The sequence below is a fragment of the Bombyx mandarina genome, chromosome 19 (genome assembly GCF_030267445.1).
Source record: "Bombyx mandarina strain Sakado chromosome 19, ASM3026744v2".
Taxonomy (NCBI): Eukaryota; Metazoa; Arthropoda; class Insecta; order Lepidoptera; family Bombycidae; genus Bombyx; species Bombyx mandarina.
In genome coordinates, this window is record NC_143225.1 from 2,353,231 (window position 1) to 2,366,145 (window position 12,915).

Here is a 12,915-nt window from a genome sequence, read left to right on the forward strand (position 1 = left end):
TTGTCTTTTCCTAATTTGTTTTGTCTCACCACCAAAAGCAATGTTTGCTTTTTTTAAAACAAATACCTAATATAAAAATGATTTAGTTTTACAACTTTTACACATACTTATCGTCTTCGTCGTTACTCATGTGGTAAGAGATTAAATAGTAAAGGAAATTGAATTAAAACCTCTACCTACATATAATATAAATAAATAAAAATTAGTAACCATAGTAAATTCGAAGGCTACTCTATGTTGTAGAAATTTATATAACCTAAAAATAAAATCATAGATTATACACTTAATATATTTGAAAAATAAAATGACTTTATTGGGATTTATTAAAGCGTGTTCAGATAAATTCTTCCAATTTTGTCCATTTATTCAAAAAGTTATATTTTCAAAACCAAATGAGTATAAGATATTGAAACACATTCTAAGTTTCTTTTCCGGATTTATTGTAGGACAAGTCTATTATGTATATTTATTGAAAAATTGTTTCTTTAATGAAATATTAGGTTTGGCGTTCGCTTTGATGTTAAGCACAGTCATAGGTAAGTTTCAAAACGATTACTCTAAGATTAAAATAGTAGTCTCACGAAAATTAAAAAATACTTAACTTTAAATCATTTTATAAATACGTAATAAGGCTTCATATTTAATCTCACGGTTCATATTTGCATTTAATTTTGTATTGAGAGTGGTGGATGCATTCTAGGATTTGCTATAGAAAGCGATTTCTATTATTTCAAAATTATATACATACTGGTTGTTAGTTGTTAGGCGGTATCAGCGCCGCACCCCCGCCGCATGCCGCGCCGGTGAAACCGAAGAAACGCCGCGCCCGGACGTTCATTGATCCGAGCATCAACTGTTTTTAATTTTGTGTGTCATTGCTGGTTTTTTTTTAGTAAAGTAATTTATTTTTTATGAAACTATCGTTCCATTTAGCTGTACTAACATGATAGAGTAAATAATGCTAATAATAACACGTTTTACAAAATATATATTTTTAAAAATCACGATCGTTTTTTTTTTCGGTACCATCATCAATGGTGTCATTGGTACTATCGTCTGTTTTCGTTTTCGGAAGCGGTCTCCTAACATCCAGTATATACTTAATCCATAAGTTCTCTCTTTGTTTACTGTTTGTGCTGAAGTTTTGTTCACTTATTGACCCTTAGGTGTCTGGTATTGTATCTTAATAGGTGCCGTGCAACTGGTTTCAAGAAATGGCCGTTCTTATAAACGTAATTAAAAATAATCACAACGAAGTGTAGCCGGAATCCATGCATTTTATTAAAACAATATATTTAGATCTCACCTATCTATTAACGAATGCGTTGTGTGCATCGGCCTTTACTTTCACTAGCGAAATCAATTCTTACAACACCGTAATGTAATTTCTATAATATTTCAGGAATATGTTGCGCTACTTCTTGTCAAGGGAGATGCATATTGTTACTCTGCGTGCCGATGTACTGCGGTAAAGTTGGCCGTGGAGTACTGAAAGCTATAATATTGACTTATATTGTTGCCGGTAATTGTATTAGATTTCTTCTTAATACTAAAAACATTCGATGATAAAACATGGCTGCTATTCGCCATAGTTATTCTATTTGCTGGCCCCGAAACAATATAAAGTTTGAGTTTATCATCACCATCAGTCTACAAACGTACGCTGCTGCTGCCTCTCCCAAGGTTCGCCATAATGACCGGTCCTGGGTAGCCTGCATCCGGAAGTTTCCACGGAGTCCACCTCGTAGAAGGTCTACCAAAACGGCGCTTTCCGGTGCGCGGTTGCCACACGAAAATTTATTCTACAAACAATGTGTAATTAATTGTAATCCAGTTGGTTTTTTTTTTGGGTTTTAAAAGATTGGGTTTTTTTCAATCTCCTCATTCCTGAAATGATTTCGCAGGAAAACTCCGAGCATAGAACCCTTTCAATTGCTCTTTGAATTACTTTGAACATTCTGATAAGTTTGAGCATATGAACGTAAACAATCAAAGTCTTATAATATTAAGAAAATAACAGGGATAAAAAATAAGTGAAGTTGTCGTGGCCTAAAGGATAAGACGTCCGGTGTATTCGCGTTGAGCGATGCACCGGTGTTCGAATCTCAGCCTGGTACCAATTTTTCTAATGAAATACGTACTCAACAAATGTTCACGATTGACTTCCACGGTGAAGGAATAAATAACATCATGTAATAAAAATCAGACCCGCAAAATTATAATTGGCATAATTACTGGTGTTACGACCTCTTGTGAATCCGCGCGGGTAGGTACCACCACCTTACCTATTTCTGCCGTGAAGCGGTAATGTGTTTCGGTTTGAAGGGTGGAGCAGCCGTTGTAACTATACTTGAGACCTTAGAACTTATATCTTAAGGTGGGTGGCGCATTTACGTTGTAGATAAAAACAAAACAAAAAAAAGTAAAGATTAAATCTTTTTGAATTAAACAGGTCCGATCACTAACATGGGATTGAATGCTAAAGAGGTTGTAAGAGTGTTCGGTTGCAGCAATGAATTAGCATACAATCTATCTACATATAAATACACGTTGTTAATGAACGTAATCAGAAAAACTGCATTGGATATGAACATTGAAGTGGATCGAGTCAAAGATAATTTTAGGTGGTTAAGTTAATTGGTACCTATTGTCTATCAGTAGAAATGATTTAATGTTTTTTTTTATAGTAATTTTTTGAAAAAGATCTCGAAAATTTGGTGTAATTACTGTTGGTAGGGCCCGTAAATCTATATATACAAATATAGTCTCGCTAAAACTGGAGAACGGCTGGACCGATTTGGCTAATTTTGGTCTTGCATTATTCGTGGAAGTCCAGAGGCTTAAAAGGTGAAAAAATATGAAAATGCTCGGAATTATATAAAAAAAACAATTTTATTTTTTCTTTGTCCCCCGTTTTATTCCCGTGTCCCCCGTCGGACGAATTCCTTTTGTTTTTTTAAGTTTATTTTATACAAAAGTTTAGGTATTTTATTTATCGATTGAGGCACTACGAAGTTTGCCGGGTCAGCTAGTCTATACTAATATTATAAAGAGGAAAGATTTGTTTGTTTGTTTGTTTCGAATAGGCTCCGAAACTACTGGACCGATTTGAAAAATTCTTTTTCCATTAGAAGCCGACATTGTCCCTGATGAACATAGGCTACTTTTTTTAATTTTTTTTTAATTATTTTTTTTTGGTTTCTTGTGTGTTTTAATGTTTCCGAAGCGAAGCGAGGGCGGGTCGCTAGTACCTATATAAAATAGTGGCTTTTGTTTGTTTTCACAAACGAAGACTGCTATATTGTCTGGAGTGGGATTTAGGTTGCGTGAATTGCGGTAACAGAGTACACGGCCAAGACGCTCTCGTTAGAGCCACAATGGCTCACATTCTCCCTAGTTCCTGCTCAGTTTTTATATTTTATTTCTTCATAAGATGACGCCGCGTAATTTTGTTAGGTATTTCAAGAAATACAAGGTTTGCTAAATCACCTATAATTGTGAGGGACCCAAATATATTTTAACTGCTTTAAAGATTGCTTGTGGTGACTGGTGGTGACCCCATGGTTAATAATGAAAAAAATACAACCGAAACTTTTACGTTAACTAGAATGAAACTTACTTAAGCGACCTCCCGGCTGGGTACGAGCTCAGTCACCTATGCTAGTGAAACTGAAAAGGCCTTGAGGTCAACAATAATGCTTTGATAAAAAAAAAGCGCGCGAAAAAAACACGGGTAGTAGTGAAATAGTTTCTGTACCAAAGAAAGAAATTGTAAAAATAGTTTATTGTGTTCTAGGTATTTCAAAGTTGTCGCCAGACCTATAGAAAAGGAATTGGTGAATTTAAAAGAATTAGACATTGATGAATACGATTATTTGGACTATATGTACGATCTCACTTCTAAACCTGCTGATGGCTTTGTTCATGAGAACGGGAAGTTAGTAACTTTTTTTTATGCAATCTGAAATCAGCCAAAGTGAAGTATAAACAGATGTGCTTTGAAATATGGCAGCTTCAGCGTCTCCTTCTGGGCGGTTGGCTGGTTTTTCGGCATACCAAATAATCATTTTTCAACCATATAAATAATTATCAGATGTTAAATCATTGACCTCGGAGCTCAATTAAGTGGTCCGTTTTCTAAGTAATCTATAATCGTCTTTACGACTATGCCTGGAATAGATGTATATTTTTTTATCCCTACATATTCACTGGTAGGGTTTAATCCTAAGGGGTTATTCCAGCTTCTCGCGGACGAGTAGGTGAGCTCATGGGCTCAACCTGAGAGACACTAACCCTAGTAAAAGCAGTGCTTCGTAGAATCTACCATTGGATCGGCATCGCGACCCACAGAAGATCCGGATTAGATATTTCGGGGGTGCCATGCTATATCCGAAATTGGTTGGTTACGAAATAAACTTCCCTTGATGGTGGTTCCCGACTGCTACGACGAGATAGGCGAGTTTCAGTTCAGGCGAGAAAGGTCGCGATTTGGACATGCTTTTAATCATACCTCGATGATATTCTTCATGGTTGCGAGGACTGTAAGTTCGCTAGACTTCCTTCGACAGTAAAATATCATACCATCATCATAGATAACGATAATTAAATTTGCAGAGCATTTTTCCAAAGTGGACATTTACTTTTAAAGAACTACACCGATAAATTGTCGCAAAGATGTGATAAAATGATCGATCGTGCAATCAGAATGTGCAACCAAACTTTTACGTCTGTCTACCGAGATTGCTTGCACTTTCTCTTTAATAATAAATCGTATTATTCTTTTTGTCGGCGATTAAGACCCACGGAAATTTGTGACTTTGGAACTTTTAAAAAGAGTACATGTTTCAACCAAACGCAGGTAATTCGGGTACCTAATCCGTTTAGCGAATACATGAAATTAGTAAAATAAAAAAGATTATGTCGTTTGAAAATTAAAAAAAATATGCTTAGATACCTACATCAAACTAATAATTAATTAATTTCACATTTTTTTATCCTGTTGATAATGGTCAGGATATTAGAGCGAAATCGTAATTTTTTTCTATTATAATCGTCCTTAATGCGGGTGCAAATTAAGTTACATCAGACGTCTTTGAGCCGTTTAAAATGATACGTTATAAGCTAATAAAAGCGTATTAAAAATTTAAGCTCATTTATGAAATTTTTTTCTTCATTCGTTGTAAGCTCCTAAGCTACAAGAATAAACCAAAAAGCCCCGGCAAGCACGAGACGATCGCATACTGTACCAAAAAGGAAAATATCGACGAATAATGTCCTATTTCTGCTGTTGGATTATGTCAGTAAGGATTGATTGCCCGGTCAGCGTCCTCGCCGAACCCGTCTTTTGCGATGAAGGGCTCGACGAGTAAATTAATAGATAGACCTAATCCTTGATAGCCCTTTTTCTTTTCCTATCTAAGCTGATAGTCTTGAGAGACCATTTCAGCGTAACCGGGCGAGTAGCTGAGCTCACGGGGATTAAACAGGGAAGGGAGAATCTACCACCGGATCGGAAACGCGACCCACTGAGAAGATACGGCGAGAAACTCAGTGGGCTGTGTCTGAGAGTTAATTTACTTGCCGAGCCCTTTGTTGCAAGCGACGGGTTCGACGAGAACGATGATCGGTACTTGGGGTAACTAAAAGCACCGTTAGTGGATCGGGAGGATCCGAAATGACGTGATTGATAGCCCAGGAGTCTAGTCCAACTACGCGCACCTTATTTGATTTCTCATTCATTCATTTTTACATTATTTACTTAGTCGCTTAAAAGTTTCTAGAATGTATCATCACACACATCACACATGGCTTAAATATAGTTTCAATAAACGCGTTTTTCTCATGTCATATTTCGTATTAGCTCCGAAACCTAGATTACGCTATTTAGTGATAAACCGTAATATGTCTCAAGGTTAACAAAGGTCTAGGAATAGGCTATGAAACAATGAAACTAATTGAATATGAATTCACGAAGAGGATAAGGCGAGTCAAATTGCAATGCGAGCCGAGAACTGGTCAAGACAATGTCTTTATTAAGGTAGGTAAGTACATGTAGTAGCCAAAGTTTGCGTATTGGTGGCAGGACGTATGGTGAGTCTACAGGATTAGGTAATGCCTTCCTTCCTATATCTGTCGCGAAATAGTTCTGCGATCCGGCTTGGAAGGACGGACATACTTTATGCAAAACAATAGAGACTTTCTCCAACTCGGTTGTAGCTTTAATCTGTAACATCTATTGGCTTTAATAATCGCTTAAAATTGACTGACCCGTGAGCTCGTTCTATCTGTCTACTCGTCTAGTAGAATAAAAAAACAATCTACCCTCATTTATTCTTAGCTTTGATTTAAGGCTGTTGAATTTATTTTATGAATATAAATGTACATAATTAAATTTCACCCAAATCGGTTATTCATCATAACATTTTGTTAATTATTTTATTGTATTAAGCTAGTCCCATAATAATCCTGGAAGGTGCGTGAGCATGCATACATACTTGAATGGTCTCTATTAAGCTCGTCGAGTTTGGACAAATTCTTTGTCACCTTAAGAATGGTTTTGAAAACGTTACACAACACGTAATTATTCGCCTAGAGATTATTTTTGGGCAACCATTCAACTCTGGTATGAATCACCTCCGCCCACCCAAATGTTCAAACAGCAATGCGACTCCTTAAGCAATTTTTTCCCAACCTATTCACTTGTAGCCTAAGGGGCTATCTCAGCTACGCGCGGACGGGTAGGTGAGCTCACGGGCTCAACCTGAGAGAATTTGATAACACTAGCCCTAGCAAGAGCGTTAAGCAAAGCTTAGAAAGACTGCTTAGCGGTCAGCAGTGGTTGCCACTGACATTGACCTATGTCTACGAGCACTGGAGACCTCTCGGCTAAATGACTCGTCTATGATAATGGCAATAATAGTTTATTCAAATTACAAATCTATGCATTCAGGATGCGAGAAAAACCAACGAGAACATAGGAATTTCTTTTGAAGAGAAAACCTCAATTATGAGGCTCGTAGTTACGATGATGAACATTTGCCTGGCGCTGCTTTTCCTCCGAATATTCCTGGCTGCCGTTACTTACCACGACTTGTACTTGACCAATATTAACCATGATAATGTCTACATTACCGGTTACTTTAAAATGATCGATGAAAGACGTAGGATTAGCAATAAGATGCACCTTTTGCCGCTGAAGAAGGTGAGTGCATATGATTTACCATAATGACATTTGACTGACTCGGTGATGCTGCAGTTAACGTCCCTGACTGTCACTGTTTATCTGGTATCTGGGTGTGTATATATATGTGATGGATTCTACACACTGGATTGTACTGTTTCGTTATATATATTCACTTCCCTCACATACATCACTTGACACTCTTGACAGCATAAATTACAAGGCAAATACAATATATAAATCTACAGTGATTTTTACGGATGTTCCGTTATAACTACTGAACCATGCATCTCATTGACTTGAAACTTGGTATCCATGTAGAAAATTCATGTGCTTAATAGATAGGCTAATATTTGTATGAGTGTTGGGCTCCCTAATAATAATGACAATAAATAATAATGTTAATTTTATATGCCCAGCGAAGCGAGCGAGTACGGCTAGTTATATTTATATATTTATAGATAACATATTTAAACGTATATAGGTATGTTTGTCAGTCAGTTTGATAAACAACCCCAGAGCCCGAAAAAACAAGATCCATTGAGACCTTGAAGAGTTTTCCTCAGATGGAACGAAGAAAATACATTGACATCCACTCAGCAGCGCTGATGACTGAGAGGAGCAAACTAGTCACTCAAGTCCTGAAGCTGGCCTTAGAGATGATAACAGCAACGACCTTCGTGATGATGGACCGGATGTTCTACGAAGCTTTGGACATGGTGCGGCGCTACGCTGACCTGGAACCGAGGCAGGGGCTGCGAGACTTGGAGATAAAAGTACGGCTTGGAGAGTATGGTTCGATCATTATCTGAGCCCAAAATTTAATAGATGAAAGTTTAATTTCAGACAGAACGAACTAATAATGATTTGAGGTCTAACAGTTTGAATCAAAATAATGTTATTTTTTTCGCTACCTAAAGAGTGATAGCTTAAGGGGCTATTCCAGCGTTTCGCGGACGAGTAGGTGAGCTCACGGGATGAACCTAAGAGAATTTCCAAACACTAGACTTTTTTGCCCTAGCGAGATCATTGCTTCGCAGAATCTACCGTAGGATCTGAATCGCGATCCATTGAAAGATCCACTGAAAGATCGCGATCCACTATACTATTAGTTCATTCTCTGTGCAATGAAACGACAAAATTCTAGAAACCTAGTAGTTGGCCCAATGTTCAAATGACGACGAATAACACATAAGTCGTCCGTGACGACGAAAAGCCTCGTGGTTTAAAGTCGTCGTGGCCTAAAGGATAAGACGTCCGGTGCATTCGTATCTAGCGATGCAACGGTGTTCGAATCCCGCAGGCGGGTACCAATTTTTCTAATGAAATACGTACTCAGCAAATGTTCACGATTGACTTCCACGGTGAAGGAATAACATCGTGCAATAAAAATCAAACCCGCAAAATTATAATTTGCGTAATTACCTACTGGTGGTACGACCTCTTGTGAGTCCGCACGGATAGGTACCACTGCCCCGCCTATTTCTGCCGTGAAGCAGTAATGCGTTTCGGTCTGAAAGGTGGGGCAGCCGTTGTGACTATACTGAGACCTTAGAACTATATCTCAAGGTGTGTGGCGCATTTACGTTGTAGATGTCTATGGGCTCCAGTAACCACTTAACACCAGGTGGGCTGTGAGCTCGTCCACGCATCTAAGTAATAAAAAAATAATTAAAAAAAGTTGTTATTTTAGTAATTACTAGCGTAAGAGCGTGTTGTGAGCACATACAGATGGGCACCATGGACCTGTTTATTTCTACCAAGAAGCCATAACGTATTTCGGTTTAAATGATAAGTCAGCCGTTATACAACTGAGATTTATATCTAGTGTTTAATGGGCTTCAAATATCCCTTAACGCCACGTCTAAACGAACTTTTCATCCATCCAAGCAATAAAAAAAACGATGAATTTTGTCATCATAACCAGAACCTTTCACTTTCATGTCTAGGTTGATGGCGTTGGACCAATTTCAGCCATTCTAAGAAAGTTCTTCGAGAGCTTCAATGTTAGTCCGATCAGTTCTTTTACTGTGGTCACTAAGGAGTGCGTCCCGCAGCCCTGTGCCATGCCCGCCCAATATTTCTTTAAGATATACGGGGGATATTTATGGATATTACTGCTCTTGTATCTAAGCCCATATACGCTCTGGTTAAGAAGGTGGGTGTTTCGGCTGCGTGAACTCTCTGAGGACTGGTAGCGAGGTTCACTTCACTTCACTTCACTTCTTCACTTCACTTTACTTCACCTCACTTCACTTCACTTCACTTTACTTCTTCACTTCACTTTACTTCACTTCTTCACTTCACTTTACTTCACTTCACTCCACTTCACTTCACTTCTTCACTTCACTTCAATTCATTTCACTTCAGTTCTTTTGATAATCTCGAAAGACTTCTACTCGAAGGGCTTTTACCACACTCGACTACCGGCTACGCTGCTCCACTCTGCCTATTTTTGCCGTGAAGCAGTAGTGCGTTTCGGTTTATAAGGTGGGATAGCCGTTGTACTGTACAAACTGAGACCTAAGAACTCATATCTCAAAGTAGGTGGCGGCATTTACGTTGTAAACTTAACACCAGGTGTACAATACAATACAATACAATACATACTTAACAAATGTTTACGATTGACCTCCGCGGTGAAGGAATAACATCGTGTAAAAAAATCAAACCCGCAAAATTATAATTGGTGGTAGAACCTCTTGTGAGTCCGCATGGGTTGATACCAACACCCTGCCTATTTCTGCTGTAGAGCAGTACTGCGTTTCGGTTTGAAGGGCGGGGCAGCCGTTGTAACTATACTGAATTTATATCTCAAGGTGGGTGGCGCATTTACATTGTAGATGTCTATGGGCTCCAGTAACCACTTAACACCAGGTGGGCTGTGAGCTCGTCCACCCATCTAAGCAATAAAAAAAAGTTTGCGGACGCTTACTTATGCGAATTTTTCTTAGATTAATCTGCGCGTATTTTTATCTTTGTCGCGAGAAACAGAGAGTGCTTTACTTATACAATGATATACTGAAGAAACGGATGAAAATACAGAAGACTTTACAAAGGTACCTAACATATGCGAGTGCATTCTTCAATATTCTTAACATTTTTTTCTACTTTCTGCATTCGTATCTAGCGATGCAACGGTGTTCGAATCCCGCAGGCGGGTACCAATTTTTCTAATGAAATACGTACTCAACAAATGTTCACGATTGACTTCCACGGTGAAGGAATAACATCGTGTAATAAAAATCGATATAGATGTAGATAATACGATGTAGATGTCTATGGGCTCCAGTAACCACTTAACGCCAGGTGGGCTGTGAGCTCGTCCAACCATCTAAGCAATAAAAAAAAACAGACGAATCAAGAAACTCCGCCATTTTCCAAGTCTGTTGACAACATACCATTCCAGGACTGCAGTTCAGGCGGTCAGAACCCATTACCTCTCAAGCGAGAATCTGCTGAGCATGCGAATGAAATTCCCTGAACTGTTGGGCTGGCTCCAGGTCTTACCGGCTGCCAGGATGACCTGTCTGATATGTGGCGAAACCGAGCCCAGGAGAGGTAATTTCTCTTTTTTTTAAACTAGATGATGAGCTTTGCTCGGTTTTTTTTTGATAACGCCATCTTGTTGTGTCTTTAAAGCGGTTAGTTGCCCTCAATTAAGAAAAATAGTATTATTATTCGCCAATAGATGTCGGGAAGAGTTGATTATTGAAAACACGAATAAAACAACCTTTTCTGAAAATAAATCTTAGCTAGATCGATTTACCGCCCCCGAAATCCCCTGTATACTAAATTTTATGAAAATCGTTGGAGCCGTTTCCGAGATTCAGATTATATATATACAAGAATTGCTCGTTTAAAGGTATAAGATAAATTGAGAGCTCATAAGTGATCACGAGAACCTATGGACATCAGCAATGTATATACCGCCATTCAATTCAGGACGCGCTACCACCACTAATTACGCAAATTAAAATTTTTTACTACCCAATATTCATCGTGGAAGCCTCACGCGAACATATCGCACCTTTAGAATTGAAGTGGCTTAGCTAAAAATTTTAAGAAAATGAGTTTTATACTTTGAGCTACTTATAAACATGTATTCTATCTATATCTATACTAATATATAAATCTACAGTGATTTTTACGGATGTTCCGTTATAACTACTGAACCATGCATCCGATTGACTTGAATCTTGGTATCCATGTAGAAAATACATGTACTTAATGGATAGTCTAATATTTATATGAGTGTTGAACTCCTTACGCCAGTTTTGGGGGTGTTAATGATGAGAATCTTTGGGGGGTGAGAAATAATAATGTTAATTTTAAATGCCCAACGAAGCGGACGGGTACAGTTAGTCAGTTTATAAAATTGAACAGTCTCTTTCAGCCTAGAAAAGGGCAAACGTACTCTATCCGTCTCTTTGAAATCAAATGCATACCTTAAAGTATTAAATAAATAAATATAATATAATAATAACAATCACGCCACGTTAACTAGTCCCGTGCTAAGTTCGTAAAGAACTTGTGTTACAAGTACCAGATAACAGAAATAAATATAATATTTTTATTATACACATACATATATTTAATATACACCAATAACCCTGGAAAGACATTTATATTTATCATACAAATATTTTCCCTTGGCGGGATTCGAACCCGCGACCCCCTTGTGTAGTGACCATGTCACTTACCAAATCGATAAACCAAAAAATTACAATTCTTCAATTACATCTATGTCGTTTAACAATAAATAAGAATTTTGGATTAAGCCACTTCATTTCTAAAGTTGCGATGTGTCAAATGTGTATTTCATTAGAATAATTAGTACCGGCTTGCGGGATTCGAACACCGGCATTGTCGCATCGCTCCATACGAATGTACCGGGCGTCTTATCCTTTAGGCTACGGGTACTTCAATAGTGCGCTGCTCCCGCTACCCATTATACATTAACTTATTTATAATGGCAACTAGTGGTAGGACCTCTTGTGAGTCCGCACGGGTAGGTACCACCGTCCTGCCTATTTCTGCCGTGAAGCAGTAATGCGTTTCGGTTTGAAGGGTGGGGTAGCCATTGTGACTATACTGAGACCTTAGAACTTGTATCTCAAGGTGGGTGGCGCATTTACGTTGTTGATGTCTATGGGCTCCAGTAACCACTTAACACCAGGTGGGCTGTGAACTCGTCCACCCATCTAAGCAATAAAAAAATTAAAATATCTTCAACGACCATATCCCCAAATTTTTTTTCTGCCCTTGTAGGTAGATGGCTTACGGCCTACCTAATGGTGCGTGGTTACCGACGTCCATGGACGTCAGGAATGCCAGGGGAAAAGCCAAGTCGCTGCCTACCGTTTATCAAATGGTTCCATCGGTTAATGAACGCCTCTGAGGATTCTTCTCAGAATTATTGGGCCTGGCCTCATGGTACTCGTGTCCCCGCGTGAGGTGCCCGTTCATATACTGCGCCGAATGTTGGCGCGAGGCTGGCCAGCGGTGCCTGGCCTGCGACCCGACTCTAGCCGAACTTAGTGACGTTAATTCATTGAGTGACGACGAGAAAATTAAATGATTAATGTGTACGCTTTTTATTTATTGCTGTAGATAGTGTCCTCAGTCGTTTGCACTCTTGGCAGAGTGGTCGTGGTCATTATTAAAGTGGCGGTACGCTTTACCAGACGCCGCCATTCTTCACGTACCGCGAGCCTTGTGGTGCACTGGTTGAC

General features: G+C 38.7%; 1 protein-coding gene across 1 annotated transcript; it reads left to right on the top strand.

The window, feature by feature from the left end:
• Positions 1-304: 304 nt before the first annotated feature.
• snky (ubiquitin protein ligase sneaky) lies at positions 305-12,891 on the top strand. Its single transcript, XM_089735243.1, has 12 exons — positions 305-536; positions 1,403-1,522; positions 2,453-2,624; positions 3,797-3,937; positions 4,615-4,858; positions 5,912-6,037; positions 6,950-7,201; positions 7,747-7,956; positions 9,130-9,338; positions 10,135-10,239; positions 10,590-10,741; positions 12,595-12,891. Exons 1-12 carry the CDS (start codon positions 305-307, stop codon positions 12,759-12,761), a joined length of 2,130 nt encoding a protein of 709 aa, XP_089591369.1. The 3' UTR covers positions 12,762-12,891.
• The last annotated feature ends 24 nt before the right edge of the window (positions 12,892-12,915 follow it).

Excerpts from the sequence above, each read along its gene's own strand:
- snky (XM_089735243.1), top strand. The coding sequence starts at position 305 with ATGACTTTATTGGGATTTATTAAAGCGTGTTCAGATAAATTCTTCCAA. Across the intron at positions 6,038-6,949 it reads AAGACAATGTCTTTATTAAG|GATGCGAGAAAAACCAACGA; the intron begins GTAGGTAAGTAC and ends CTATGCATTCAG. Across the intron at positions 7,957-9,129 it reads TGCGAGACTTGGAGATAAAA|GTTGATGGCGTTGGACCAAT; the intron begins GTACGGCTTGGA and ends TTTCATGTCTAG.